General features: G+C 38.0%; 1 protein-coding gene across 2 annotated transcripts; it reads left to right on the top strand.

The window, feature by feature from the left end:
• The first annotated feature begins 3,270 nt into the window (after positions 1-3,270).
• On the top strand, positions 3,271-27,505 carry myo15b (myosin XVB). Of its 2 annotated transcripts, none has more exons than XM_053511702.1 (43): positions 3,271-3,407; positions 4,209-4,271; positions 4,394-4,451; positions 4,546-4,670; positions 4,769-4,864; positions 6,771-7,006; positions 7,939-8,108; positions 8,229-8,301; positions 10,294-10,467; positions 10,687-10,805; positions 10,924-10,994; positions 11,180-11,258; positions 12,039-12,071; positions 12,174-12,275; positions 13,383-13,501; positions 13,578-13,844; positions 13,932-14,004; positions 14,096-14,203; positions 14,400-14,568; positions 14,690-14,780; positions 15,312-15,525; positions 15,668-15,777; positions 15,876-15,935; positions 16,836-16,911; positions 17,013-17,131; positions 17,226-17,344; positions 17,450-17,591; positions 18,816-18,927; positions 19,007-19,340; positions 20,110-20,173; positions 20,267-20,339; positions 21,537-21,613; positions 21,720-21,796; positions 21,897-22,027; positions 22,777-22,871; positions 23,410-23,487; positions 23,589-23,685; positions 23,961-24,109; positions 25,153-25,277; positions 25,360-25,493; positions 26,591-26,724; positions 26,815-26,952; positions 27,057-27,505. In XM_053511702.1, exons 2-43 carry the CDS (start codon positions 4,269-4,271, stop codon positions 27,123-27,125), a joined length of 4,893 nt encoding a protein of 1,630 aa, XP_053367677.1. In that variant the 5' UTR covers positions 3,271-3,407; positions 4,209-4,268; the 3' UTR covers positions 27,126-27,505. The 2 variants fall into 2 exon arrangements, with proteins under 2 accessions (XP_053367677.1, XP_053367678.1); XM_053511703.1 differs by having other exon boundaries at positions 13,578-13,832; positions 27,057-27,504.

Raw genomic sequence — 27,505 nt, 5'->3', positions numbered from 1 at the left:
TAAAGGTAAAGCCTCCTTTAATTAAACCAAATAAAATGTACTCAAGTCATACAATCCAACCCACTCACATGGTTGTGTGTTTTGTTTCATTTCATCATCCTTTCTTAGCTTCCTGGAATATTTGATGTGGAGTACATGACTACACAGCTGATGCATGGAGGAGTCCTAGAGACTGTTCAAATTAGAAAGCAGGGATTTCCTATTCGTTTGTCATTCAAGTATTTCATGGAGAGGTACTTAGTGTCTTGTTAGTCTTAATATTGAACTAAAAAGTGTGTTTGTGCATTTACTAAGCAGTAATCTCTCTTTAAAACCCCTCACTCTTATTCACTGTTGCTAGGTACGGTGTGTTGTTAGCACAGCGGGATTTAAACCTCTCGGATAAAGAACAGGTTGTGTCCTTGCTGGAGTTCATTGGTGCTGAGGTCACTCAGTATCAATTAGGACTGACCAAGGTACAGCAAAGTGGAGCATTTCTGTCAGGACAGGCTCGTATATATTTGTTGTCCCATGGCAATTAAGATAAATGTATGCTCTTATACTCGCTGCTACAATTAACCCTCACGCTCTCAGGTGTTTATGAAGGAATTGCTGTACCAGCAAGTGGAACAGAAATGGAGCAGCACACACACCTGGGCGGCCATTACACTTCAGAGGAACATCCGTGGCTTCATCTGCAGACGCAACTTCCGCTTCTTCAAGCAGAAAGCCATTATACTCCAGTCCCACATCAGAGGTCACCAGACCAGGTCAGATCTGAGAGCGTACTGTAGCTACCTGTAGGTAGAAGCAGTGGCTGAGTATTTTAAACAGAAACTGTCATTGTTTATTAGGTACAGTATCTTATGAGAGCTGTTATATATTGTCTCTCATTTACAGGAAGTATTATAAGAGACTGAAACGTTCCTTTACCCAATTCTGGGCAGCTATTATGATTGCTAGGAATATAATCAAGAGAAGAAAGTGGAGGGTAAGTGATGGCAAACACTCTGTCATTTATCAATTTTTTTTATCTATCTCAAAATTCCTTATCTATCTATCTATCTATCTATCTATCCTTTCTTTTCTTTCTCTGTCTGTCTTGCTTTCTTCTCAAGCAGAAGAAAAGGCTTCACCTGGATTTAACTGAGCCAATAGTTAACAGCCTTCGATTGGATAATTACTGCAATGATTGATATGTTTGAGGCAACAAGTTATTGAACCCTAACTGATGCAGTGAGTAGCTTCTCGTTTCCTGAACATGTCAAAAGGTATACCCTGTGATCATGGCAAAGATTTTACTTTCTTTATAGTGAAGTGTCAAATTATTGGCCTGCATCAGGTAAAGAAAACAACTAAGGAGATTAACTGAATTGTAAAACGCATTACAATTAAAAATCAAATTGTAAAAAAAAACATTAGAAATCACAGTTTTGTTTAATAGTGAAAGTAAGAGCATTGCCACATGCAAAATTTAAAGGGAATTCAGGGGGATTAGGACTAAACAGCTGTGTAGTCTTAAGAAGTCAAGTCAAGTTGGCTTTTAAAGCTGTCATTTCAACCACAGTGAAACGGTACTGCATTCCTCCAAGACCAAGGTGCTACATACATGCAACATAAATTACCAGAAACTTACTAGAACACTTAAGTAGTTTGACTTAGATAGTTAGCCACTTAAGTAGCTAACTATCTAAGTAAAACCAAATTTACACCATAAATTATAAAAAAAAAATAATAATAAATAAAAAAGAAACACACCAGTTATCAGTGATGCTATCCAAAAACAGGCTTTAGATTTCTTGGGAGTATAAAGAATAGACTGTGGAGCATTGGGAAAAGGTCATGTGTTTGGATGAGTCCTGATTTACGTTGTTTTAGCGTGATGGGTACATCAAGGTAAGAAGAGAGGCAGATGAAGTGATGCACCCATCATGCCTAGTGTCTCCTGTACGAACATGTGTGTTATGATCTGGGGTTGCTTCAGGTGGTCATGTCTAGGTTCAGCAACATTACTGTATGTGCCCAAATAAAGAGGTCAGCTGAAGACCTGAATATAAAGATTGACCAGGTTTTTACATCAATGATTAATTTTTTCCCTGATGGCACGGGCATATTCCACAATGACGATGCCAGGATTCATCAGCTTTAAATTGTGAAAGAGTGGTTTAGAGAGTATGAGACATCATTTGCACACGTGGATTAATAGAGTCCAGGCCTTAGTCAAATTGAGAATCTTTATGATGTGATGGAAAAGACATGATGCAGCTCTTCAACTCTTTCACCATAAATACAAGATCTCAGAAAGAAATTATCGCGACCCTGGACGCAAATACATTTTATTGACATTTCATAAGCTCATCAAAATGATGCGCCTGCCATAATCAAAGAAAAAGGCGGGCCAAAGGAATACTACAGTGTGTGATTTGTTTTATTTATTTATTTATTTTTGGCTGGGCAGTGTATAACAACATACCATATGTCACAAAGATGACGCTTAATGGGCTGTCCTGAGTTTTTCCCGTTGCTAAGCAACCAGCACCTGTTTATTATGTTTATTACTGTGCAGCGTTATAAACTCCAACCTCACCTTTCTGTCACATTTGCTAGAAATGGATTTATATCGCCACAGCTGGGTCAAAGTATGAGTTTACCTCACTTGCCATTGTCAACTGTCAAATCATTGCATGACAAATCTGTCAATGGATTATATATTTACCACATAATTCAACCACACCACCAATGTAATTTAGGATCCTTGAATGATTCAGGGGTGTAGACTTATGTACAGTAGGCAGCGGGTCTGAAACGTGTGTAAATGTTTCAATGACCTTGCCAAGTATTTTGGTGATTTGTAAGATAGGTTATAGTAATATTTATAAATAGTATATATATTTTTTATCTGTATGCCCAATATTTCCCATACTCTATTAGTTTGGTTTGTTTATTTCTTCCTTGTTACAGAGCATCGCAACACACTAAATACTGCTTTTACAAATGAAAATTCCAGCTAAACCAATCACCCTACTTATTTAAACAAACCAAATCAGTTAATTAAGTGACTATAATCCAGAGTATAAAACGTATATTTATGCACATGTGTACATGTATACTTTATTATGGTTCCAGTAAGGACAAATTAACTGATGTCGGGGGGGCGGGGGGGGTGGATAGTGCACTTCCTACTCATGCCCAGTGTGTCATGACAGCTTGGATAATTTTTTTCTTGCCTTTATGCCCTTTCATCTTTGCTCCCAATAAGAGAGCTACAGCTCTCTCTCCCTCTCTCTCACTTTCTGTACACACACCTTGTCACACTCCCCTCCTATTTGGACTTCAAACCCTCTCTCTTAGGATGTTACATGTATTTACCTGCATCTAATAAGAGCTCTTCTCGGCTGGCAACTTCTTGTGTCTCACCGTTTCGTTAGGTATGTTCTGTTTCATCTTTTCTGGAGTTTATATTAAATTTATCCAGTTAATATGTCATGAAATGTTAACTGAATCAGGGTCATAGAAACTTGTCAGAGAAGTTGTCGGTTGCAACTGATCTGTAGCATAAACTGCAGATTGTAGTCCTTTGTGTAGTCCTGGCTGGATTGGCTGTTTCTGAAATGAGCAACCTAAATAATATGAAACCATCATAAACCAAATCATTTTTCTTTTTCTTTATTACTTCCCCATTTTTGTCACTTTAATTTACGTCGCACTATGTACTGTACTATTTATACAGAATAATTTTTATGACATGGATTGTTTTGTTTTTACTGAAAGCAGTGAAGAAATGCTTATTGGATTGACTGTAAATGCTAAAATGTTGGGAGAGTGCAAAGCTTGGGGATTATTCCTAATTCTTATACTTCTGCATTACTTTTTCACATTTTATTAAATAATCATCACACTTCTTATGGACACAGGTCATAGATATACACAAAGATTAGGTGGTTAGATTAGGCTTGGCCTTGTGGACTCTTGTTCCATGTGACTTGGATATTTGGGGTGGGGCAAGAATGATCCAGGCATATAAAAGAAATTGTTTCCAAGAATAGCACAGTTGAGTGTACAGGCAAGAAAACGAATCCGAGAGAGAATGTTTCACGTGAAAAGATGAAAAGATGAAACACAATAGAGCCCAGATTAACTCGACTAGAATAGAAGGATTTTGCTATTCATAACAAAGCCTTTGAGTGTTTATTAGCTAGTATAATACTGACTTCGCTTTGATGTTACAGGAACAGAACAAGAAAACCAGAGCAAAACAGGTGGTCAAATCTCAGTCTACCTATTCAGGGATGGTACGGGTTCTTTTCTTTACAGCTTTACATGCCCTTATTAATATTATTATTATTATTATTATTATTATGAATTGCTTAGGGGTGTGTGTGCTGTTTTTTGTTTTTACTATTCTATATTTTAGGACGTGGGAATGCTGGAGATCCCGGCTGATCTATCAGTACGATTGCGCAGTGCAGCAGGTACAAGTGATCAGTGTGTTCTTAACGCATGGACCACATTTTATTATCCAGCGATGTTCTTTTAATTGCTTATTTCTTTCATCGTCCTTAATAGGGCGTCCAAAAGGGTCAGGGGTCACAGAGGTAGCTCCACCCCAGGTCAGAGCTGAGCACTATCTCTCCTTGCCTCCTGATATTGACAGCTATCCATTCTCCCGATACGCCAACACAGTACTCAAGGTAAGCTGTCTAGATAAAAATATATATTTTGCTCACGCTGATAATTGTACCTATTATGTAGATCAGGGATTAGACACTCATACATACTTTTGTTGCAGGATGGATGGTGCCAGGCTAAGGGTCAGTCCCTACAGAGACCCCTCACTCCACTGGAGCCAGGAGATGCCCGCGTAGCTCTGGAAATATACAAACTGGTCAGTGAAGAGTCATGTACTTGCTGTATATTTTGGATTCTATGTTTTTTCTTCTATGTTTAAATATGTTTTACATTTGCAGTAACTCAATTCTGTGCTACTTTTTTTGTTTATTTTTGTGCAGCAGTTTATTTGTCTTGTATATACAGTACCAGTCAAAAGTTTGGATTTATTTTCTACATTATAGAACAAAACTGTGAAGCAACACAAATGCAATTATTTAATTGAATAACAACAACAACATCAGTTGTTATGTTAAGACATGAAGATCGACTGTTCTGGAACAGTTCTTGCTAGAACAGTATTGTCAAGTGCATCTGCAAAACTCATTAAGCACCATGATAAAATTGGCTCTCATGAAGACCTTCTCAGGAAAGCACAACCAAAACTTAAAGATCATTTAGAGTTACCAGCCTCAAAAATCACTAATTAACAGCAACTCAGATTAGAGTCGTTATGAAAGCTTTACAAAGTACAAGCAGACACATCTCAATATCGACTGTTCAAAGGAGATTGTTAAATATTTTGGATGCCTCCAGCATTTCCTTTACACTATAAAAGGAAATAAAAGTCAGGAAAGACCATGGAATTAGAAGGTGTGTCCAAACTTTTGACTGGCGGTGTGTGTTTCTCATAATTCCGTTTTTGTTTTTTTTCACTATAATCTATTTATTTATTTAATTAATCTTTTTTTTTTTTTTATCTACCAGTGGCATTTTATAATCCAGCTTGGGGCAAAATTGTACTTTTGTTGCTGCTTTTGTCAAATGCCTCTTTACACTAACACAATGCCAAACTCTATCAACTAAGACTACATTCACATTACCAAATTGCTCAATTATGATTTTTTTTTTCAGTCAGATCGGATTTGCATTTGCATTTAATTTATTAACTTTAATCAGGTATTACGAACCTAGCCTAGGTTGTGCATTTCTTGCTACCAGTTTGTACCGGTTTTATGGATCGATTCTATTTAAGCCAAACAACATAAACATTACCTGTCAACATTTGTCCCTTTATACTAAGAGATGCCACATCTGATTGTTTGATCCACAAGATCTAGAACAGTTTCTAACACCTGATGTCCTTCTGGTCAAAACCCACCCGTTTTCTCTCGGGTTTGGAACTGGCACTGAATCTCAGGCTGGCCATCTGATCCACAACTGCCCCATGAATTGTCAACAAATAGGAACTAAATATTCAGTCAAAGACCTTTGAACATTGTATAGTTTAGTATATAAGTCTGATGACTTCATTTTAAATATTTTAAACCAAGGAATAGTGATATGTTTCATACTAGCACTGTCTATTCAAATTTTATTTACTGTATAATTTAATAGATTTGCCTTTCTGGTTCCTCTACCTTTAATAGAACATTAATTAATTAAATAATTAATTTATAGTTGCATTTGGACTTAAGGGCAACCAGTAAATAATCTTTAGATGAGAAAGATTAGATGTAGTTTGCACTGTGGCAATAAAAATGATTAGACCATAATGAAACATATTAGACTGCTTAATAATCTACAAATGCACACAAGAAGATCAAACACACCACTGTGTTATTTCTACAACTTAGATATTGATAAGTGAATTCTAGTCTGATGTTATTGCAAAAGTGCCACTTCACCAACAACACACTCTGGTTTTTAAAGAGAAACTGAAGAGCTGAATTAATTGCATATTACAGCAGCACACGATGCCTCTCCTCCTGATAATCTTTTCATTCTAACTGAATCGCTTTTTCAAATTACACAGCTGCTCACCAAGTTACATCTTGCCCCTGCACTGAAATGAAAAATAACAAGAATACATTTTCCACGCCACGTGTACCAACACCGCCTTAATCACAGAAAAATCAACAACTCATGAATAGAAACTGACTTTCTCATTGATTTCGCTTTAGATTCTACGCTTCTGTGGAGACTCAGATATGACTGGATGGCAGGAGCAGATGTTAGGAAATTACATAGTGGAGAAAGGCCAAAGCAGACCTGCACTCAGGGACGAGATCCTGGCTCAGCTAGCCTTTCACACATGGGGTCGTGAGGTTGAGGAGGGCTCACTGAGGGGCTGGTTTCTCCTGGCGTCCTGTCTAAGTGCCTTCACGCCGTCTCCATCACAGGATAAACCGCTGCTCAAGTATGTGCACCAGTCTGTCGTGTATGACGGTAATGCGGCATGTGTTTTTTTTGTTGTTCTTGAATTAGTGTGCTGTTATGCTTTATGGTGCCATTTCAGTAGTACTGAAGCACTGAACAGAAAGCACACCATGAAACCTTGAACTTTGCACATTATTCTGCACATTGTCTTGCTCATGACTGGAAATAGTTTCTATATCCCAATTCCATTTCAATTCTTTTCTTTTTTTTGAACATAATGTAAATTTTTACAGGTGAACAATTTCCTATATTTGTAAAATTCTTCTCTTATTTTATTCAATATATTCTTATATTCTCCAACTCTATTTAAAAGTTTTAGGTTATCAGTGATCGTGTAAGCGTTTCACTTATCACTCATACTGTATATGTGATAAATAAAAATTCATTTGAGTTTGAATTTAACAGAAATTCTAACAGAAAGTGTGAGTTTGGGATGCCACTGGGAATGTTCATGGTATTTTTTGTTAGAAACAGACAGCGTACTGTAACATAAAACTGCAACACTCAAACATATACCTAAATATTTGTTCTTACTCTCAGATCCTATTGGTATTCTATATGAGTGGGGATTATGGAATCTTAAATGAATGATGAGTATACAGTATGTCTAATATACCTAATTAGAGTGATTAACTGATTCTTCTTTGCTTCTGCCGCACAAGGCCCTGTAAACATGTGGTTTCTATAGCAACAGTAGCATATTAGAATAAGTGTATAAATATAAACTGGAATACTGTAGGAAAATTCTATTTGATTTAAAAATCCATCAGTGTTTTTGTTTGTTAATGATAGAGCACATTAAAGAACTGCTCTTATCTAGTATTCACAACTTATGTTAAATTATAACACACTTTAATTCTCTCTTTATCACATCGTTATCAGTCTATTGACAGATTCTCCTGTATCTGTCAGGTTTGTGTCCGACCAGGGTCCGGGAGAATATCGCTCTCTGTGTCAGCATAAGCTTCTCACATCTCTCCAGCTGCCATCTCCCGCCTGTAGACAACACCCCCCTATACAGCTCGAATGGACTGCCAATCAAAGAAAAGGGAAGATGGTTGTGGAGGTCAACACCTTTAATGGTTAGAATTCACTAGACTGTGTTTCATGGAAAATAAAGCAAAATGATGAATGGTGACGCAGTTAAATAACTAATGCATGCCTGAAGCTTGCGGTATGTTAACAATACTGTTTGTCCACAGAGGAAAGGATAACAGCAGAAGTGGAGTCCTGGACCACAGGAGAGCAACTGGCATCCTGGCTCCTGAGCTATAGGTCTGTAGAACTTTATTTACAAAAATCTATAGAGTTGTTTGTTAATACAAATCTACTGGAGTTTTGCGCCACATTAGTTGTGCACCACACATACAAGGAATGTTCAGGTCAAACTGGGATTTGTGATGAAATTCCTCAAGAATGAAGGCATAAAATTGACTAAGATTTACAAAAAAAACTTCTCTGAGCCACAGTAAAATATTTAATTGGTGCAAACATATTTAAGATGGCTATACGTCAATGAACGATGATCCCAGCTGAGGCAGCTTGGAGTCCACTGCAGTCGTTCCCATGAACGTTCAGCAAGTGGAACAACTGATCCATAAAAACAATGGATAATGTGTCACCAACGCCTCTTGCATTTCCTCTATATGTTTCTTCTTGTGTTAGAGTGTAAACACAAATTCTCAGATAATTATAATGGCTAAGGTCATTCTGTCTATTCATAGACAAATGTTATTCTAGTACTGTAAACCTACAGTGCCCTGCATTAGTATTTACCCTTTGAGCTTTCCAAATGTTTTCTGTTACAACCTGAAGCAGAAATGAACTTAAATGGGATTTTTACCACCTGAATACTTGGCACAATTGTTTAAGCTTGCATAGTTGTTAGATTGAATGGAAGCCATTACTGAAAAGAAATCTTCAAGTATCGCCACTCATTTTAAATCAGATCACGGCATGAACTGCATAATTCTAACAAAGTCCGTGTCTTTATTTTGAATCGATCCTGTAGCTTTAGCATTATGCTTTAACTTTTTATAAGGTACATCTTAGCTAAACCTTCTAGGTGTTTCATATCTTTGAGCTGTGCATCTCATGCTTTTATGACTCTGTTTGCTTCTGTGCCAAGCTGCTATTGTGTTTTGCAAAATATTTAAAGTGCGTTGATGCATTTTTTAACCCTGAATAATACATTTCCCTAACTTGGTCCCATGCTTGTTTTGATAGCTTCCTTGTGTTCTTGGTCGTTTTTTTATCATCATCATTCATATTGTCTCTGAGGCCTCTGAGGACAGCTGTATTTACATTGAGGCCACATGACACTTCAATTGCACACAGGTGGACTCCATTCAACTAATTCTGTGCCTTGGCACTGTAAATAGTTGTACCAGAACTAAAGCAAATGTTTTACACAAAAAGGTTGTTTCAGATTTTTTTAAAGTATCTTCAGGTTTTAAATGGATTGTGTAACAGTGAATCTGGTGACAAACCGAGGAATACGAGGCAGGAATAAACACTGAACAGAATACCAGTCGAACACAAAGCCCAGTACACAGATTCACACCGAGAGGCAATTTAGAATAGCCAATTTAACTACCAGCATATATTTGAAGTGAGCAAATGGGAGAACATGGAGAAAACCCAAGCAGGCATAAGGAGAGCATGCAAATCCCCAAACAAACAGGGAACAAGCTCCGAGTTAAAGTGTTAACCTCAAAGCTCTAAGGGGGCAACACTACCGATTATACAATGACGATATTCGCGAAAAAATAATTTGGAGGGACGCAAGATGATTAATAGATTATCAAGATGTTTTTTAGGATTTTTGTCTGCAGTATTTGTTGCGAACGCATCACGTAACAATTACATTAAAAATGTAACTGACATTGGAACAATCATTAGTTCTTCTCAAAATTCAACAGATGGCGCTGTACATTTTATTATTTCAAGCTTATGAGGGTGCAATTAAAATCCACTTAATTAACACTTTATGGTAACCCGTAAATATTTTAGTTCATTCCAAAAGTCAACAGATGGCATTCTACATTTCTTAAAATACACTTATGAATGTCAAGGTAAGAATTTCTAACAATTAACAAAAGGGCCCTTAACACACTATGACGACATGGGACTGATGTCATAGTACTTGGGGCCTAACTAGAAATTACTCATGTGGATGGATGGATGGATGGATGGATGGATGGATGGATAAAAGCTACATTAAAAACACTAAACTATATTCTAACTGCAGTAATGCCTTTTTTTCAGAAATGTGCCTGAGCTTCAGCGGGGCTGGTCTATGTCTCTGCTCACTGAGGAGGGCTGGTCTGACCTAAACGGCTGTGACTATGTGATGGACCTGCTGGCTGGTACTGAGACTGAAGGTGCCTTGGGACAAACATCTGCCCACTCAGATTATCTTTTCAGTGACATAGAGGACAGGTGCGTTGTATTTACATTAAGGCATTACTGTGTAAATAATTTATTTTAATTACAATTTTTAATATAAATGAATAATTCGACTGGAGAAGAAAACTGAAAATGAAACACATGCCTATTTTTCACCTTGGATACATGCTGTCTAGTTGAATATTGAAAGTCCATATTCTGATGGTATAATTTCTCTGTATTTGGTTGATTTTTGTGAACACTCAAAATCAGGATGATTTCCACGGATTTGGATGACTTTATCCCTCCAGCCCCCTCCATGCAAGCTCCTGGCCTGCCTCCTTCTGAAGCTGCTCAGTGGGACACCTACGGTCAATATAACACATCTCGGGGTATGAGAGCTGCATGACTGAGCTGACAAATATTAGTATTACAGTAAAGTATACATTTGACATTTAATTCTTGATTTTGTATTAAAGACTTCTTTAAGTTGTTTTTTTTTTCTCCTAGGATCCCGAGAACCTAAGATGGATTCCTATGTGGATGACCTTTTTGATCCTGTGCTGGATCAGGGACCTCCAGTCAGTGCTGTTTTTTAATCTAAAATTGCACACCACTGTCAGTGTTGAATTGTTTTGCAGACAATATGGACTCTTGTGATTGCTGCTTTAGCTATTATGCATATAGCTATTTTAATAACACAGAGTAATTGTGGTTAATTTCAGTTTTGATACTAGCATACTGATGAGCTGTTATGTGGCTTTAGGACTTTGAGCGAATGGCCATGCTGAACCGCAGGATGAGGGGAGGAGGCGGGATGCACCCTAGCATGTATAGCGGGGCAGGTACGCTTACTTCAAACCATGTCTTATACTTATGCTTTAAATAAGATCTCAAAAGATAAATACTAATTAGTGTGCATAAATAAGCAAATTGTGTGTTCAGCTTGTGGATGTGTTGTTAATTATTAAGTATAGCAACGGTCTTTCAAACCTCAGAAAAGCATTTATGGAAAGTGAATACCTATTTATGGGCATATTATTAATCTATCATTCCAAAATATCTATTAAGGCAAAGACACAACACATACAGGCTGGTTTAAAATATACAGTCATTCACAATTTCTGTTAATAAATCAAGTTTAATAACAGTATTTTAAATAAAACATGAAAAACATTTTTGTTTTTTAATGTTTTTCATCAATTTAAGCCTAAGTGCAGTTGTTGAATTCAACCAAGACATTCAAACATTTTAAATACATTAGCATGAGAGAGAGAGACATAAAAGAATGTTTTGACAAAGCTGCTTCTTTGTAGATTTATCCACATTTTTTCAATACAGGACTAAGAATACACTTGTTACTTACGCTTTTCCAAAGATTCCCGAAGCCATTGCAATCTTTTAAAAGTTATTCCACACAGAGACTTTGAGAAGTCATAAAAGGAAATTGGCTTAGCAATCCTTTATGAACAAGTTAAAATTTAACAGGTTTTCTATTGTTTCCTCAGTACATGGAAATTCTTGTCTGTGATAATACTACATATTTTACTGACATAAAATATGTAGTATTATAAAAATATGTAGACATGAGTAAGAGTTAAAAATACTTTTTCTTTGTTTTACAGGAGTTCCAATGTCAGTGCCAGCTTATAATATGGGTAAGTGGATTACATTGCACAGACAAATCTAAAACCACTGTTTTATGCTTGGAATTGAATTAGATAGTTATTAGATGCTGTATTTTGTTATTTTTCACTTAGGAATGCCCATGAATCCAGCTATGCCAGCCTATGCAGCCCCACAGATGATGCCAAACATGATGCCTGGAGTTCCTCAAGTGCCTATGATGCCAAGTATGCCATGTACGGCTTTCTGTACCAGTGCTTATCATACTGTAGTATCTGACAAACACAACAAATACATCAGAGGTGCTAAAATATATGCAGAGGCTGGAAACGTACACAAATCCTGTACATGAGTAAAAGTAAAGATTCCATGGAACAAATATAACTAAAGCATTAATCCTTCATTTGCATGAGTAAAAGTACTCACCTTCAAGTATCAAAAGTATAGGACTTGTATTAGCTCTAAGTAGCCCTTTGCTTAGAAAACTGTCCCTCTCTCTGCTTCCTAAATTTGAGTGTGGTGTTTTCATCATTATCTGCAATCAGCTTCTTCTGATGTCAAATACTTGTTCTCTTGATCCGTCTCATTGGAAACGCATGTCACACAATTATCCATAATAGTCAGCAGATGGGGATATTCCCACTTCAAATAGTACACACTAATGTGGTTAGGTAACTAAACACCATGTAGAAATGTAGTTAAGTAAGAGTACAGGTATTTGCTGTACTTTGGAGCAGAGTAAAAGTATTATTTAATAAAACTGCTATCTGTAAAGATACATGAAATGTCTACTTATGTACAGTAACATAAAGTGATTGTACTCACCTCTCTGCATATATAGTTTAGCTGTATGGGGAGGAAAGGAGTTTATTATTATTATTATAATGGCATAAAATAATGGCATCATGGTGACTTAGTGGTTAGCACTGTCACCTTGCACCTCCAGGGTATGGGTTCAATTTCCTCCCACACTCCAAAGACTTGCAGATTAAGCTAGTTGGCATTCCCTAATTGCCCGTAGAGCGTAAATGAACATGTGAGTACAGTATGTGTATGTGTGCCCTGTGATGGATTGGCACTCCATTCAAGATGTATCCCATCTTATGTCCTGGGATAGGCTCCAGGCACCCCATGACCCTGTATACAGGACAAAGCTGTATAGATAATGAGAGTCAGTCAGTAATTATTAATGCTACAGGCTTTTTTTTTGTGTGGTAAAATTCTGTTTCACTGCGTTTTCTTGTAAACCATGTTGATACCTCAGAATCCAGTATTTCCAAAGAATTGTGATTCATTGGTTTTTCCAACATCTATATTCACATTCATTGTTTTCATTCCCATAGCTGTGGTGATGCCAGGTGCAATGGCACAATCCACAATGCCCACCAGCTCTTCAGCCATCAACCCCCAGCAGCTGGCTGACCAGCAGCAAGCTTTTATCAACCAGCAAGCTTTACTCATGGTGAGAAAACACTCTTGGTCTAGCTGGTGTTTTTAATACAGTAACTCTATTAACGATATGATGAACTTCCTTGCAGGCTCAGCAAATGACATTGCAAGCAATGACACTGTCCCAACAACAACAGCAGGAGCAGCTGCAAAAACAGCAGAAAAAACAGCAGCAGCAGCAAAAGCAGCTGCAACAGCAGCAGCAGAAACAACAGCAGCAGCAACAGCAGCGTCCACAGGCTCAAAATACACAGAAAACCACTCCACCGGAAGAGCCCACTCACGCCACAGCACCTAAACCCAACAATGCCCCTGTGCAGCATAACTTCCCAGTGGTAGAGCAAGTATGTTTGCCTGTATGTACTGTTCGATTTAACATGTGCTTCTAGTTCATCATTCTGTGTAAATCCCTAACCTTTAACCTTTCAATATATTGTGGATAGTCTGCAATAGAAAACAACAATGCACAAAAGCCAGAATCCTTTCAGGAGAAGAGAGCCTTCTTCCAGAAGATTGGTAAGAAATTCACAGTTTTTATCATGATTGTGGTACCTTAAGAAGTTTATTTATACCAGTTGTTTATCCAATTTATTTTTCTATAAAACAGGAACTTCGGAAGCTCAGCCAAAACCCCCACCAAAGGTTGCTAAACCACTTATCTATGCCACCCCACCATCTGTACCTGCCAAAGCTCCACCTCCAATTAAGCCAGAAGGTAAGAGCCAGTTATGCAATAAACGTGTTTTAAATGGTATTTAATGCTTTTATTGTAATGTAACACCCTATGTTTTTTACTTTTTAATACATTGTGTTCACTCGTGGCTTGTTGAAGGTCCTGTAACTACATCATTCAATTCAAGGAACAATCTTAAAATATCTTTTTTATGCATTACCCCTTGTGCTTTCTACAGAAGTGAAACCACCTCCACAACCCAGTAAACCACCAGAGTCACCAAAGGCAGAACATGAATCTCCCCCACTGTCACCTTCTAAACCAGAACCCAGCAGCAACATTCGAGAGATAATCAGGCAGTACCAAAACCGACCTCCTCCAGAGCCGAAGGCCTTCGAACCTGTCAGGTGAGAAATGTGATCCCGTGCAGTTGTTTGCACAAGACAATGTTATATTGCTCTTATCTCTTGTCAAAAAATGAATAAGGTTGGATTAGAGTCATGTGTGGCTGGAATTTAAACTCCTTAGGGTTCCTGCCAAGCACTTTGTGAAAAAGAGCGACCCTAAAGAGGAGGCACTGGCCATTCTCAAAGCAAAAGGACCAGTCTCGCCACAGAAGGTAAAAAAATATAATATACTTACTCTTGATTGATAGTGTACATATTTTTAAAACGAAAATATGATATTATCTTGTACATGCATGAAATGCAGCATATTAAAAATAAAATAAATAAATTCATAAGCCTTCAAAATAAACTAGCCCTTTTTTATTATGAATAATAAAATACATGATAGTGAGGCAGTGGTGGTTAAGGTTCTGGGTTAATGCTCATTGGATGAGGGTTTTAAACCGCACCTCGTACGGGGTGCCATTGTAGATATTGCGAATCAAATCATCCAATTCGGCAACTTCTAGGATAAATGGGGGGAAATAAGAAAAATAAATAAATAAATAATGATAGAAATGGAACAAATTAATTGACACTCAAAAACAATTTGAATAAATAAATGTAAGTATATGGTTGCCCTTGCTCATACAGTATATTTGGATAAATCATATGTCATCATTTTGAGTTGACTATACGTTTTGTTTCGACAAGCTGGAGCATCCAAAATAAAACTGATCATCTCCTATACATTTTTGTGACAGAAACAATGGGCTCCTCCTCCTCCGGCTCCTCCACCCCAATCTAATAAACCTGGCCCTCGCTCCATCTCCAACAGCATGAAACAGAAGCAGCGCTCTCTTGCTGATCTCTTTGGCTCGCAGCGCTCTCAGGCTCCACCCACTCCTCCTCCAGAACCCGCCCCAATTCTCTTAAATAACATCCCTGCTCCGCCCCCTATGGCTGCCCCAGGACTAGGTGAGTCAGATCTTGCAGATTTAGTTCCTTGGTTTGTGGCAAATAAAAATAAAGCACTATATTTTATATTATATTTAATGTAAAAAAAAAACTGTAAAAAATATATTATATAGTATGTACCTCTGTTCATATGTCTGCTCAGATCAGAAAATGGCCAATGAGGAGAGTGTTCACTCCCAGCTACACAAATTTTCTGCGAGTGTCTACTTCTCCTACTCACGTATGCCAGGGAAGATTTTCTTAAGAAAAGAGGTCTGTACAGAAAGACACCAGTGATGGATTGCTTTTAAAAACAAGGATAATTTGGTTTTATTATGTTTCTCATTGGATCTATGTTTTCTTTTATTTAGTTGTTCTACCCCAGAGAGAAGTTCACTCACCCATATATACTCAATTTACTGTGTGAGCAGGTAAGTAACAAAGATGTAATGCCTTACAACGAAAAAAAAAATGTAAAAGGTCAAAAGTTTGTGTATGGCCTACTGTAACTATTAAATATTACAGTGGGACAAAAAAGTATTTAGTCAGCCAGCAATTGTGCAAGTTCTTTCACTTAAAAAGATGAGAGAGGCCTCTAATTTCCATCATAGGTATACCTCAACTATGGCATGACAATGATCCCAACTAAATTTTGTTATTGACCAAATACTTGTTTTTCACTATAATTTGCAAATAAATTTATTTAAAATCCTAAAATGTGATTTTCTGGGGTTTTTTTTTCTTATTTTGTCTCTCATAGCTGAGGTATACAGTACCTATGATGAAAATTACAGGCCTCTCTCATCTTTTTAAGTGGGACAACTTGCACAATTGGTGGCTGACTAAATACTTTTTTGCCCCACTGTATATGGCTGAATAGGGGTTTAGTGGGTTTGATTTCCACCTTGGGGTCTGTGTGCATTGAGGTTGCTTGGTAGGTTTTCAGGTTCCTACAGTCCAGTGACATGCAAATTAGGCTAATTGGTGTTCCCAAATTGCCCGTACTGTGTAAATTTTAACTAAAGGTACTACCACGGTCATAAAATGGGAACAAATACAATGGTCAACCCTGGTCCCTTTGGTCCCTAGTTGGACTACTGAGGTTTCTAGATGGATGGAAATAGTATAAACCAAATTCTGGTCAAATCTGGACATCTGGAGACTGAAAGGGTTAAAACATCCTGTCTTTTGGCACGATGCAGACGTTTACCTCCAGGGTATCTCCTTGTGGTATTTCTAAAAGCTACATTTTTACAAAAAGCCAACTTCAAAAGAATGGCTTTTTTTTTCCTTTTTTGTCTTCCCCTGTAACGATTCTTCATGAACTCTAGATCATGAGAGACACCTACTCGGATGCCTGTTTGCGAATTTCACGTGAAGAGCGGCGCAAAATGAAAGATTTGCTTGGTAGGAATTTAATCAAGTCACACCTCAGTCTGCTGTAATTATTCTAAAAATTGCTCATCTGACCCTGGTCTCTATCTGCTTGCTTTTCTGTTTATGAACAGCACAATTCCACGTCGGAACAAGCATCAGTACTGTGCAGGATGACGGCATGAAGAAGAGGGTTGTCATGGCAGCCAGAGACAACTGGGCAAATTATTTTACACGCCTCTTCCCTGTCAATGTAAATAAGTTTATATGTTTTTCAAATCAGCACAAATTAAATGTCACAAATTGACACTGCCAATCCACGTGTACTGTGTGTCTTATTGCGTCAGGGTCGAAATGGAGGCGATAATCAGATTCTTGGTGTTTCACATCGTGGCATCAAAATACTGCGGATAGTCAGGGCATCAGGCATCAACCCAAAACACCTCAAACTGCTCCGGAGTTACAGGTACCGTAAAGTTTAAGTAACACACACTTTTAAAACACGATGAAAACATGGTTTGGTTTGTTTTTTTTTTCATTTAGTTTATTGAAAATTTTCTTGTTCACACAGCTATGCAGAAATGTTGTCTGTGGAGCAGAAGGGTGCTGAGTCCGTTTTAATCAGCCTGAAAAGTGACGAGCTGCAGCTAAACTCTCCAAAAGCCCCTCAGATAACTCAAGTTGTGCGCCTCTTCCTCAAAGAGCTGACTAAGGTGCTCAATCCACATCCGTCTTTTTGTGCCAACGAATGTACAGTCCTTCATCACAGAGTGCTAATGCAAAGTTGACACGCCAATATATTTTTCATGAAACGTGAAACTAATTTTAAGGAGTGTTGTACAGTGCAAAAACAATGAGAGAGAGAAACAGAAACCGCGAGAGAGAGAGAGAGAGAGAGAGAGATAAGGATTATAATCTCTTGCATTCTATGTTTGTTAAACACATTTAGAATAAAATGCTTTCTGATTAGTTCTCCAAAGTAAGCACCGTCATCTATATTTAAATTTTATCTACAACAGTTTTCAAGCATTAGTGCTACCTGCATAAAAAGTCAAGTTCTAGCACCATGTGCTTCCTCATTCTCCCTTTCTTGGTATGGGGTACCAGTGAACCAGCACCAGACTGAAATGGCTCAGTAAATACATCATATTTACTTACTGTCGCTTTAATAAACACTTCAATAAATTCATGAAGTTGGTCACTCCGGAGTCATTTTGACAAGTAAATATCAAGCTGAATGAAACAGATATGCATTTTGAGTTGCACTATTTACAGTGAATTATGGGTAAAAACATGCACGCTCCAGAGTATACAGAGTATTAACTTTAAATTCAGACAGCACTAAACAAAAGCTGCAAACATTGCACTAAGGGGTAAATACTGCAGGGAGTTTCGATATGTATAGGAAAATAATATTTAAAAAAATAATAATACTTGTTTGGACCAAAATGCCATACAACCTGTCACATTATACCATGTCATTCTGCCTAGACATTTTGACAGTATTTTACCAACACGAGCCATTTTGGATTTATGAAAGAAATGTTTGGTGATTTAATGAATTTTTAATTACCTTGAATATTCTGTCATGCTCTTTGACCACCCACTGACCCGAACACATTTCCGTAAGTCAGACTTGTCTACGTGTATAAAGCACTGACTCTTAAAACTGCTTCCCAAAAATGATAAATCACCATCTTCTCAAGGAAGACTTCACTGTGGCTTACATTTTGGGATTATTAATGGAAAGTGTCACTTGTTACCAGAGAATCTTATTAGAATGAGTTCCTCAATATAGACTTGTCTTGTATATGCAATACTGTTTTATAAAACAATCAATCCATCATAAAAAGTATTTAAGACAGCTGTGGTATATAGTCAATTAAACAACTGCTTGTGGTTTTAAATCATGCTTCTTTGCAACTTTTTCTCTTCAGGATTCAGAGTATGTTATTGCTCTAAAGAGCTATGTGACAGATGACAAGAGCCTGCTTAGTTTCCAGAGAGGTGATGTCATTAAACTACTGCAAATGGATGGCCTCCAGGATGGTGAGTTCTTCATTTCCTTGTAGATGAATGTCACATGGTTATATATTGCACTTAATCATTTTTTTCCTTGCCTCTGCAGGATGGAAGTTTGGCTCAACCGGAGGCAGATCTGGTCTATTCCCAGTAGACATCACTCAACCTTCTGCACCTCCAGATTACCACAGCATGTCCATTGTCCGACAGATTGAGAGAAAAAAAAGCACGAGGACCTCTCGGACCTCTCAGACCTCTCGGACCTCTCGTTCCTCGGTGGTGGCCCCTGTCGAACACCCGGTCTATAGCAGCACTGGTGTGGAGTCAGTGACCAGTGAGCGCAGTCTTGATGTGGGGTCGTTACACAGCTCAGAGTTCGACACCCAACAGTACCACATGATTGAGTTTGCCAAGAAGTATTTCAGAGAGGCTGTTCTGAGGTTAATATCTTAAAACTTACTCACAGGGTGATGATTTATGGACAGTGCAGTTGCATGATTAAGGACTGAGCGATTTGTAGGAAAATAATCAACATCATAATGGTATAGCCTGATGTCCACTTTAAAGTTGATCATTTTCCAGCAAAATAATCAATAAAAAGTGTTTTATTAGCTAAAAGTTTTTTTTTTTACAGAATCAAACAATAATAATAAAAATAATAATTATTATTATTATAATTATTATTATTTCTCTACTATATCATTGGACTACGGTTCAGAAGATCCCAGGTTCAAACCCCACAACCACCAAGTTGCCAAGTATAATGAGATAAAAATGTAATTCGCTCTGAGCGTCTGCCAAATGCCTAAATGTGAAAACATCTTGTGAATCTGAAGATTCTTCACCGGTTACTGAACTTTACAATTTGCTGACAAACATAATAATAAAAATCTTTCTTCGCTACATCAGCATTTGGTTATACATATTCTTTTCTTTTAATAATAGTTCTTTAACAGCAATCTTAGATTTTGCACAACGTCTGCCATGCAAGTGTCTGTGTAAGCTCTTTTTTTTATTATTATTATGATGCATTAGAACAAGCACATTAATATAAATGTTTTAGTAATTGTTTTGGAGAATTAATTAAACCTTCATATACATTACACTTCAGAGTTGAACAGCACTGTGGTATTTAGGTAAAATTTGCATCACGTGGGCTAAATTCTTAAAACATGAACAATGAGCTGAGAAATTCTCTCCTTCTGTTAGGCCAAATGAAAGAGGCCAGCCCAATGGAGTAAGAGGGCTTGAACAGATGGTGCAATACACAGCGGTATGTATGTCTTTCATGCATATTCAATAATATACTAATGCTTATAAAACTGGAATGATGTACTCACACATTTACTGTAATTTTCTCTCTCAGGAGCCTATCAATGAGTCTCTAATCCTGTATGAAGACAACGAGCTCACCAATCTGGGTGTTCAGTCTTTTATACGTAAGTGAACACACAAACCATTATACTTGTATTTAGTCTAAGGCCCATACATTTTGGAATGAAAATTAAAAGTTTTTGGCATTTGGTGTCTGTACACCACATTGGATTTGAAATGAAACACTAAATATGAGTGACAATCAAGATGTTCAGCTTTAATTCATAGGGATGGGGCAATAACCATTCAGGAATTACAGCCATTTTCACACACACACACACACACACACACACACACATACACACACACATTTTGGGGGCTCATAAATAATGGAACAAATGGCTGACAAGCAGCAGGCCAGGTGTGGTCTGTTCCCTCATTACATCCTGACTAATCAAGCAGATGAAAGGCCTGGAGGTGATTCTGAGTGTTACATTTGCATTTGGTAGCTGTTCATGCAAACATGAGGTGTCTATGCAAGTGAAGGTGTCCATCACTAGGTGGAAAAAAGAGACTAAAGCCATCAAAGAGACAGTTGAAATAATGGAACTGGAACATTCTTAAAAAGAAAGGACTGGAAGACTATAAGTGTGTATGACTGCCAAGGTCATACAGTACCAGGTCACTAGTGTTTATTAATGACCTGACTGCTGGTAAAAGTAGCAGAATGAAATCTTAAGTGTATAGAAATATACTATGTGCTCCAATTTAGCCCAATTGTGTAAAACTGATGGGACACAATTTTATATTGGAGATGGATAATGACTCAAAACATGTAGTGAAAGCTACCCAAGGCAAAGAAATGGAATATTCTTCACTGGCCAAGTCGGTCATCTGCTCTCGACCCAATAGAGCATACTTTTCAATTACTGAAGGCAGAAAGACCCACAAACAAGCAACAACTGAAAGCAGCTGCAATAAAGGCCTGCCAGAGCATCTGGAGGGAGGAAATGTCCATGGGTTCCAGACTTTCCAGGCTGATTCCAGGCAGTCACTGACTAAAGTATTACGGGCAATCATTATATTTATAATTATGTTCATTTGTTGCATTATTTATACGCTCTAAAATGCGTGGGTAATCAAACTGACTGTATTTCCTGAATTGTCTTTTGTCAAACCCTTAAAATCAAATCTTGACTTTGCCCATATATATTAAGTGTTTAATTTTAAATACAGTGTGCTGGTGTGCAGAGACCAAATGCGTATAGGTCTGGCTGTATACCACTGTAGGTTTTTCACCAGAAAACACATTTCTTGTGCAGATTTGATGCAGTTCATGACTGACCAGCCTTTAAAGAAAGACCAGACAGAAGGAAAGTGTGCCAATTTTATACTACAGGTGACTTTTGTATTAGTCAGCACTTCGTTTGTGCATACTAGAGAATTCAAAAATCAGAAAATGTGTCATGTTCCTCCCCTGACTATGTGAGATGTAATTTACTCAGCTTGGGAAAGAGAAGGAGTTCCTCCGGGATGAGATCTACTGCCAGATCATCAAACAGACCACCAACAATCCACACAAGTATGTGCTTTAATAATAGGCATTTTAAACTAAGTGTATTTTATACTAGACGTGGCATGGTGTCCAAACTAACATAACTCCATGATTTGTTCTAACACAGGGAGAGCTGTGCACTTGGCTGGCTTCTGCTTAACCTGATCGCTGGCTTCTTCCCCTGTTCCTCTACATTGTTGCCGTATGTGTTACGCCATCTAAAGAGCTGCAATCAGGACTCCAACCATCCTTTCCGAGGTACAGAGTTCATCTTTGATAGAATGCTTAGTTATGCAGAGAGATCTGCTTAATTATACATCTCTACGAAGGGTGATCAAGTCAAACTGGGACTTGCGATGACATTTCTTGTGCGTGATGGCATAAAACTGATTTTAACATTTACAGATAACACAGTAATAGCACATGTAGCTGCAGTAAAACATTAGAACGGTGCAAACGTTTTAAAGAAGGCTGTATGTCCGTGAATGAGGATCCCAGCCGAGGTGGCTCGGAGCAGCGTCGTTTCAGGGAACATTTAGTGAGTTAAGGAAGTTCCTGGGAGGCCAGCATTTCCGATGTGAAGCATGCAGTCTAATCGTGGTGAACAGAGAAAACAGTTTTTACTTTCATAACTTTGTTCTGTTATTCTGCTCAAAAGTCCTGGTTTGACATGAACAGCCCTCGTAGTAGTACTGTACTATGATACTGAGGAGTTATTTTTGAAACAATGATAACCATAAGGCACTTGTCACCTTGGACCTCCAGGGTCTGGGTTCAATTCCCGGCCGGGCTCAGTAACCATCTGTGCTTGGAGGGTTTTCTCCCACAGTCCAGAGACCTGTAGATTAGGCTAATTGGCGTTCCCAAATTGCCCGGTGTGTGTTCCCTGTGATGGATTGGCACCCTGTCCAGGGTGTACCCCGCCTCATACCCTAAGTCAGGATAAAGCGGTATAGGCAATGAGTGAGAGTGAGTGATGACCATGTGTATATTTTATGTGTGTTTAGAGAAGTCTCATGTGTGTGAGAATAATCTCAAACATTCACTCACCTATGGAGGACGCAGATATGTTCCTTCTCCAGTGGAGATGGAAGCCATTTTGGTAAGTTGTAATCATCTAAGCATATTGCCATGTCCACTCCTTATAGGCGTGGCGGTTTGGGAAAACCCATAGGATGTTGCTGTGGCTGTTTTAAGAGAACATACATTATTATATTTTAACAAAACACTATGGGGATGCATTATTTCCTGACCACATTAAAAAGTATCATCATCATAACACTGCCTCCAGAGGTGGCACAGTGGCACTATGCATGATGGGTTCATCATTTCATGCTTTTCCCTTTTTACCCTGATGCACCCATCGCTCGGAATAGAGTCAATGTAAACCCATCAGGCCTTTTTCCATTGCTCCAAAGTCTAATCTTTATGCTCCATATTAAATTCAAACCTTTTTCTAATTAGTCTCACTGTTTAAAATGTTTAATATCAAAATATGACCATGTGAGGTTTTTTCAAGCCGCTAAACATAGCACTTACATATTAAACATCTTCTACACTAAACTAACACTAAGGGTTAAAAACATTTACATAATGAACAATATATTCTGTATATGCATGTCTGTATTTTTTCTATATAGGCAGGTCGGACCACCCGGCGGTTGCCAATCCTGCTCCCGGGTGAAGTAGAGTTTCCATGCAAAGTTCGCAGCTTCAGTGTAAGTTTGCTTTAACCTTTGCAAAAATAACACATTCAAAGCAATGATGATACATGGGTGAAATATATGCATGTTGATTGTGTGTGTGTGTGTGTGTGTAGGTGGCGAATGAGGTTGTGAAAGACATTTGCACAGAGATGGGTGTGAGTAATCCAGCTGAGGTGAACGAATTTTCCATCCTTGCCACCCGTGGACAGGGTAAATACAGCCTTCTCTCAAACTCCCTCCCCGTATCTTCCTTTCATGTGTATTAACATTTAGCTTTTCTACACAGTATGTAGTCCTGCAGTGTATTACACGACCGCACTGACCCTAAAATCACTCCACAGACTGGAAGCACACACGCACCGCACTTTATCACTGTGTGAAATCTTTCCATTAAGGCACTCTTGTGTTTTCATTTCTTCTTTCAACCACATTCCTTGTCTTCTGTTGTTATGAACTCACTCACACCGCAACTCTTCTCCTTTTAGATGCACAGGTGCGTCCCATCCACCCAGATGAGTACGTGTTCGACTTCCTGCTGGATGATGGCTCAATCTCCCTCTCGTTCCATCGTCTCATCTGGAAATATCCTCTGCATTTTGAGAACGACCTCTATGTCGAGTTTCATTACCATCTGGTATTGTCACATTCTCTTACATTTTAATGTGTAGTATTCATTATTTAATTGTTTTGTGGAACATTACAGAATTAAGTCAAAAGTTTGCACACCGTACTTTTAAATTATAGGCTACTAAAATAAACAAGCCAAAAAAAGCTTAAAAAAGTCATCATGTTTTTAAAGCACCCTCCAGAGGATTAATATCTTTTTATGCCCATTTTAGCTTAATGATTTGATTTTAGATTTAATGAGAGATTTACATTTACATTTAGGCATTTGGCAGACGCTCTTATCCAGAGCGACTTACATTTTTACTTTATTATACATCTGAGCAGTTGAGGGTTAAGGGCCTTGCTCAAGGGCCCAACAGTGGCAACTTGGTGGTTGTGGGGTTTGAACCTGGGATCTTCCAAACCGTAGTCCAATGCCTTAACCACTGAGCTACCCCTGGCCCAGAGAGATGCTTTACTGATCCCATTAACAGTTCTGGAGAGGTTGAGCTTGTTTCAACTTCATAAATGTACTTAGCATACAGCATAAAATACACCATTACTGTATGTCTCATTTCGTGGGATACAACAAGAAAATAAAAACTTGGCATGTTACAAATGAACCACGGAAAAAAATACTTTCAGAGAACTTTTCCATGGCAGAAAACAGAAAATTTCATCAAAAATATATTTTACACCCATTTATGTGGACAATCCATTACACACAGTAAATCCACCCATCTAGGAGCTTCTGTAGGTTAGTGAAGGCCAATGGTGATCATTTGTATTTATTCCCATTTTTGTACAGACTGTACATTGTGCGGGAATTAAACCCGGGACCTTGAGGTGCAAGGCGACTGTACTAACCACTAAGCCACCGTGCCACTTATTAATCGTCATCATCTGACCAACTGAGAATTCCACATAGCTATTGAAATAAAAAACCCTACTTTTTCATACACACACACACACTCAAAAAGATGCAAACTTTTAAACAATGCTTAAACGTGGAACTTTGCTGTAACTGTTATCATAAAGACGAGTACATCACTGAGCTGTTCTTCCTCTTAGATCCAGTGTGATTATCTGAGTGGGAAATTCCTCCTGTCTGGCAGCAGCTCTACGCTTCAGCAGCAGGTGGCGGAGTTGGCTGCGCTTCAGCACCTCGCTCTGGGATTCAAACAACCACCTACACAGTAAGATTTAGTAACAGAGACAATATTATTCGTTGACTAATCTCAAAACTAAAAAGTTTATGAATTTCTTGAACCCATTTAGGCAAGAGCTAAAGCAGTATTTTCCTCATATGGATGGAATCAGTGCCAGTGACCAAAATCTGCAGAGTGCCACACTGAGACAGTTTTCCCTCATTACAAACGTCACGCCTGCTGAGGCTAAAACACGCTTCATCAGTGAGTGAATTGTTTTAATCACATTTATCAACACATTGGCGTCGGCCAAGTCGCAGGAACGTTAGGTTGACAAACTTTGACGTGTCAGTGTAGGCCAAGTGTTCGAAACCTGACCAACCTTAGTTGAATTTTCTTCATGGACCATGTACATTTAGCAGACACAATTACCAGGAGCGACTTACATTTTGATCTCATCTACTTGAGGGCCTTGTTTAAGGACAACTTGGTGGTTGTGGGATTTGAACCTGAACCCTTCAGAACTGTAGTCTAATGCCTTAATCACTGAGCTACCCCTGCCCCACCAGGCATTCCACTTAGCCAAATAAACTCTAATCTTATAGCAGCAGTCCTGGAGGATCCCATATCCTGCACATTTTTGTATTTAGTGTCCCACTTCAATTCAAAAAGGGTTGTTAATTATCTGCTGGATGGAACTACATCAGGTATGAGAAAACACTATAATGTGCAGGGCAGGTGGGTGAGAAGGAATGATCTATACTGTAGGAACTAGGGCTGCATTAGCGCCAATTTTAAATACGTTTGAGCTAAAATGATACTGAAATAACTAACCTTCCTTAGCATTAAGCATTCAGGGGGATAATAAAACTGTTCTTTGATCCTTGTTTTTGTTGCACTCTCTCCTAAACATTAACTCTACATGCTGTAAAAGTGTAAGAATGGCTGAGCCAAGTGTGCAGCCGTGAAAGAGGTCATTAAAAAAGTGTGCAAGATGCCGTGTGTTGCATCCTGACTTTTGCAAGAAAAGCACAGACCTAAATGCATGTGTCTCAACGCTCAACTTTGCTGTACAGTAGTATGTCCTCTTGATATTTTCACAGAGCGCTGCGATTGCCATTATTAATTGTGCATAATAATTATTAATGTGTTTAATAGATTATGGTCATTTGATGTCATCTGTTTTTACCAGCTTAGGTGACTTACTGTAGTATCACACGGAATTGTAAGATCGTATCAGAACTTTTTATTTATTCATATATTTATTTTTTAGGAGTGTGACAATATTTTCACAATATCTTTACCAGTATTTGTGTTTATGCACAGGAACATTTTTTCATTTTTTCCCCTTTTTTTTTCAGAAACTCTCAGTTCACTGCATCTCTTCGGTTCAAACGTATTCATTGCTCAGAAAGTCAGCCACAAAGACTGTCCGTCACCCTGTGTGGTGGCAATCAATCATGAAAGGATCAACATCCTTCACCCTCAGAAACAGGTATCAGCTATGCATCTTTTTTATGTAAACCTCATATTTATGAGTGTGTTCTTAATGTGACAGACATTTTTATTCCTGTTTAATTTGCAGGTGCCAGCCTTAACAATTCCGATGGATGAGCTCCAGTCCTTGCGCTCTGTCAAACCTAAGAAGGAAAAAATGCCAGCAATAGAGATCAAATTTGGCAACCCATCTTGTGTTAACACCATCATTATTTATCTGAAGCAGGTACAAAATCTGACATCTTGTACACAAACTACTTAGACTGATACATGCTGCATCTTTTTTTCCCATGTTTTGTATATATTTATGTTTTTTTTTAACCCACTCAGGCGAGGGAGCTTTGCCACATCATTGCTATAATCATGGAGGGAATAAGACCTACCAGGAGCCACACATGAACATTTTATTGAGCGCTACATCTCTCTACTCACCATCAAGCAGCTCCATGCTCGGATGAATGCCGATGAATAATTTGGGAAGTTATTACTATTGTTTATTTTTACAAACGATTGTGAGACTTTGCAGAACAGTTCATTTCTCTATGCATATAACAGTCTAACCATCTTCCTTCTTTTATATTTTGATTTATTCCTTTAATCCGAATAATGCAATTAACAGCTTTAAAAAATTTTTTTAAACATACAGAATTCTGAAATTGTACTAGACTCAAAAATGTTTTATAGAAATTCATGTTTATTTTTAATTATTTTTCTTTGTTTCACAAAATAAAAATAAGGGCAAATGTATAAGTCATGTTATACATTTTAGAATTATCAGA

The sequence above is a fragment of the Clarias gariepinus genome, chromosome 14 (genome assembly GCF_024256425.1).
Source record: "Clarias gariepinus isolate MV-2021 ecotype Netherlands chromosome 14, CGAR_prim_01v2, whole genome shotgun sequence".
In the NCBI taxonomy this organism is placed as follows: domain Eukaryota; kingdom Metazoa; phylum Chordata; class Actinopteri; order Siluriformes; family Clariidae; genus Clarias; species Clarias gariepinus.
Note: the sequence above shows the minus strand (reverse complement) of the source record. Positions and strands in the feature narration are given on the sequence as shown.

Coding starts and splice junctions, on each gene's coding strand:
- myo15b (XM_053511702.1), top strand. Junction 4,865..6,770: donor CTCTGGAAATATACAAACTG/GTCAGTGAAGAG, acceptor ATTTCGCTTTAG/ATTCTACGCTTCTGTGGAGA. Junction 26,953..27,056: donor TCATTATTTATCTGAAGCAG/GTACAAAATCTG, acceptor TAACCCACTCAG/GCGAGGGAGCTTTGCCACAT.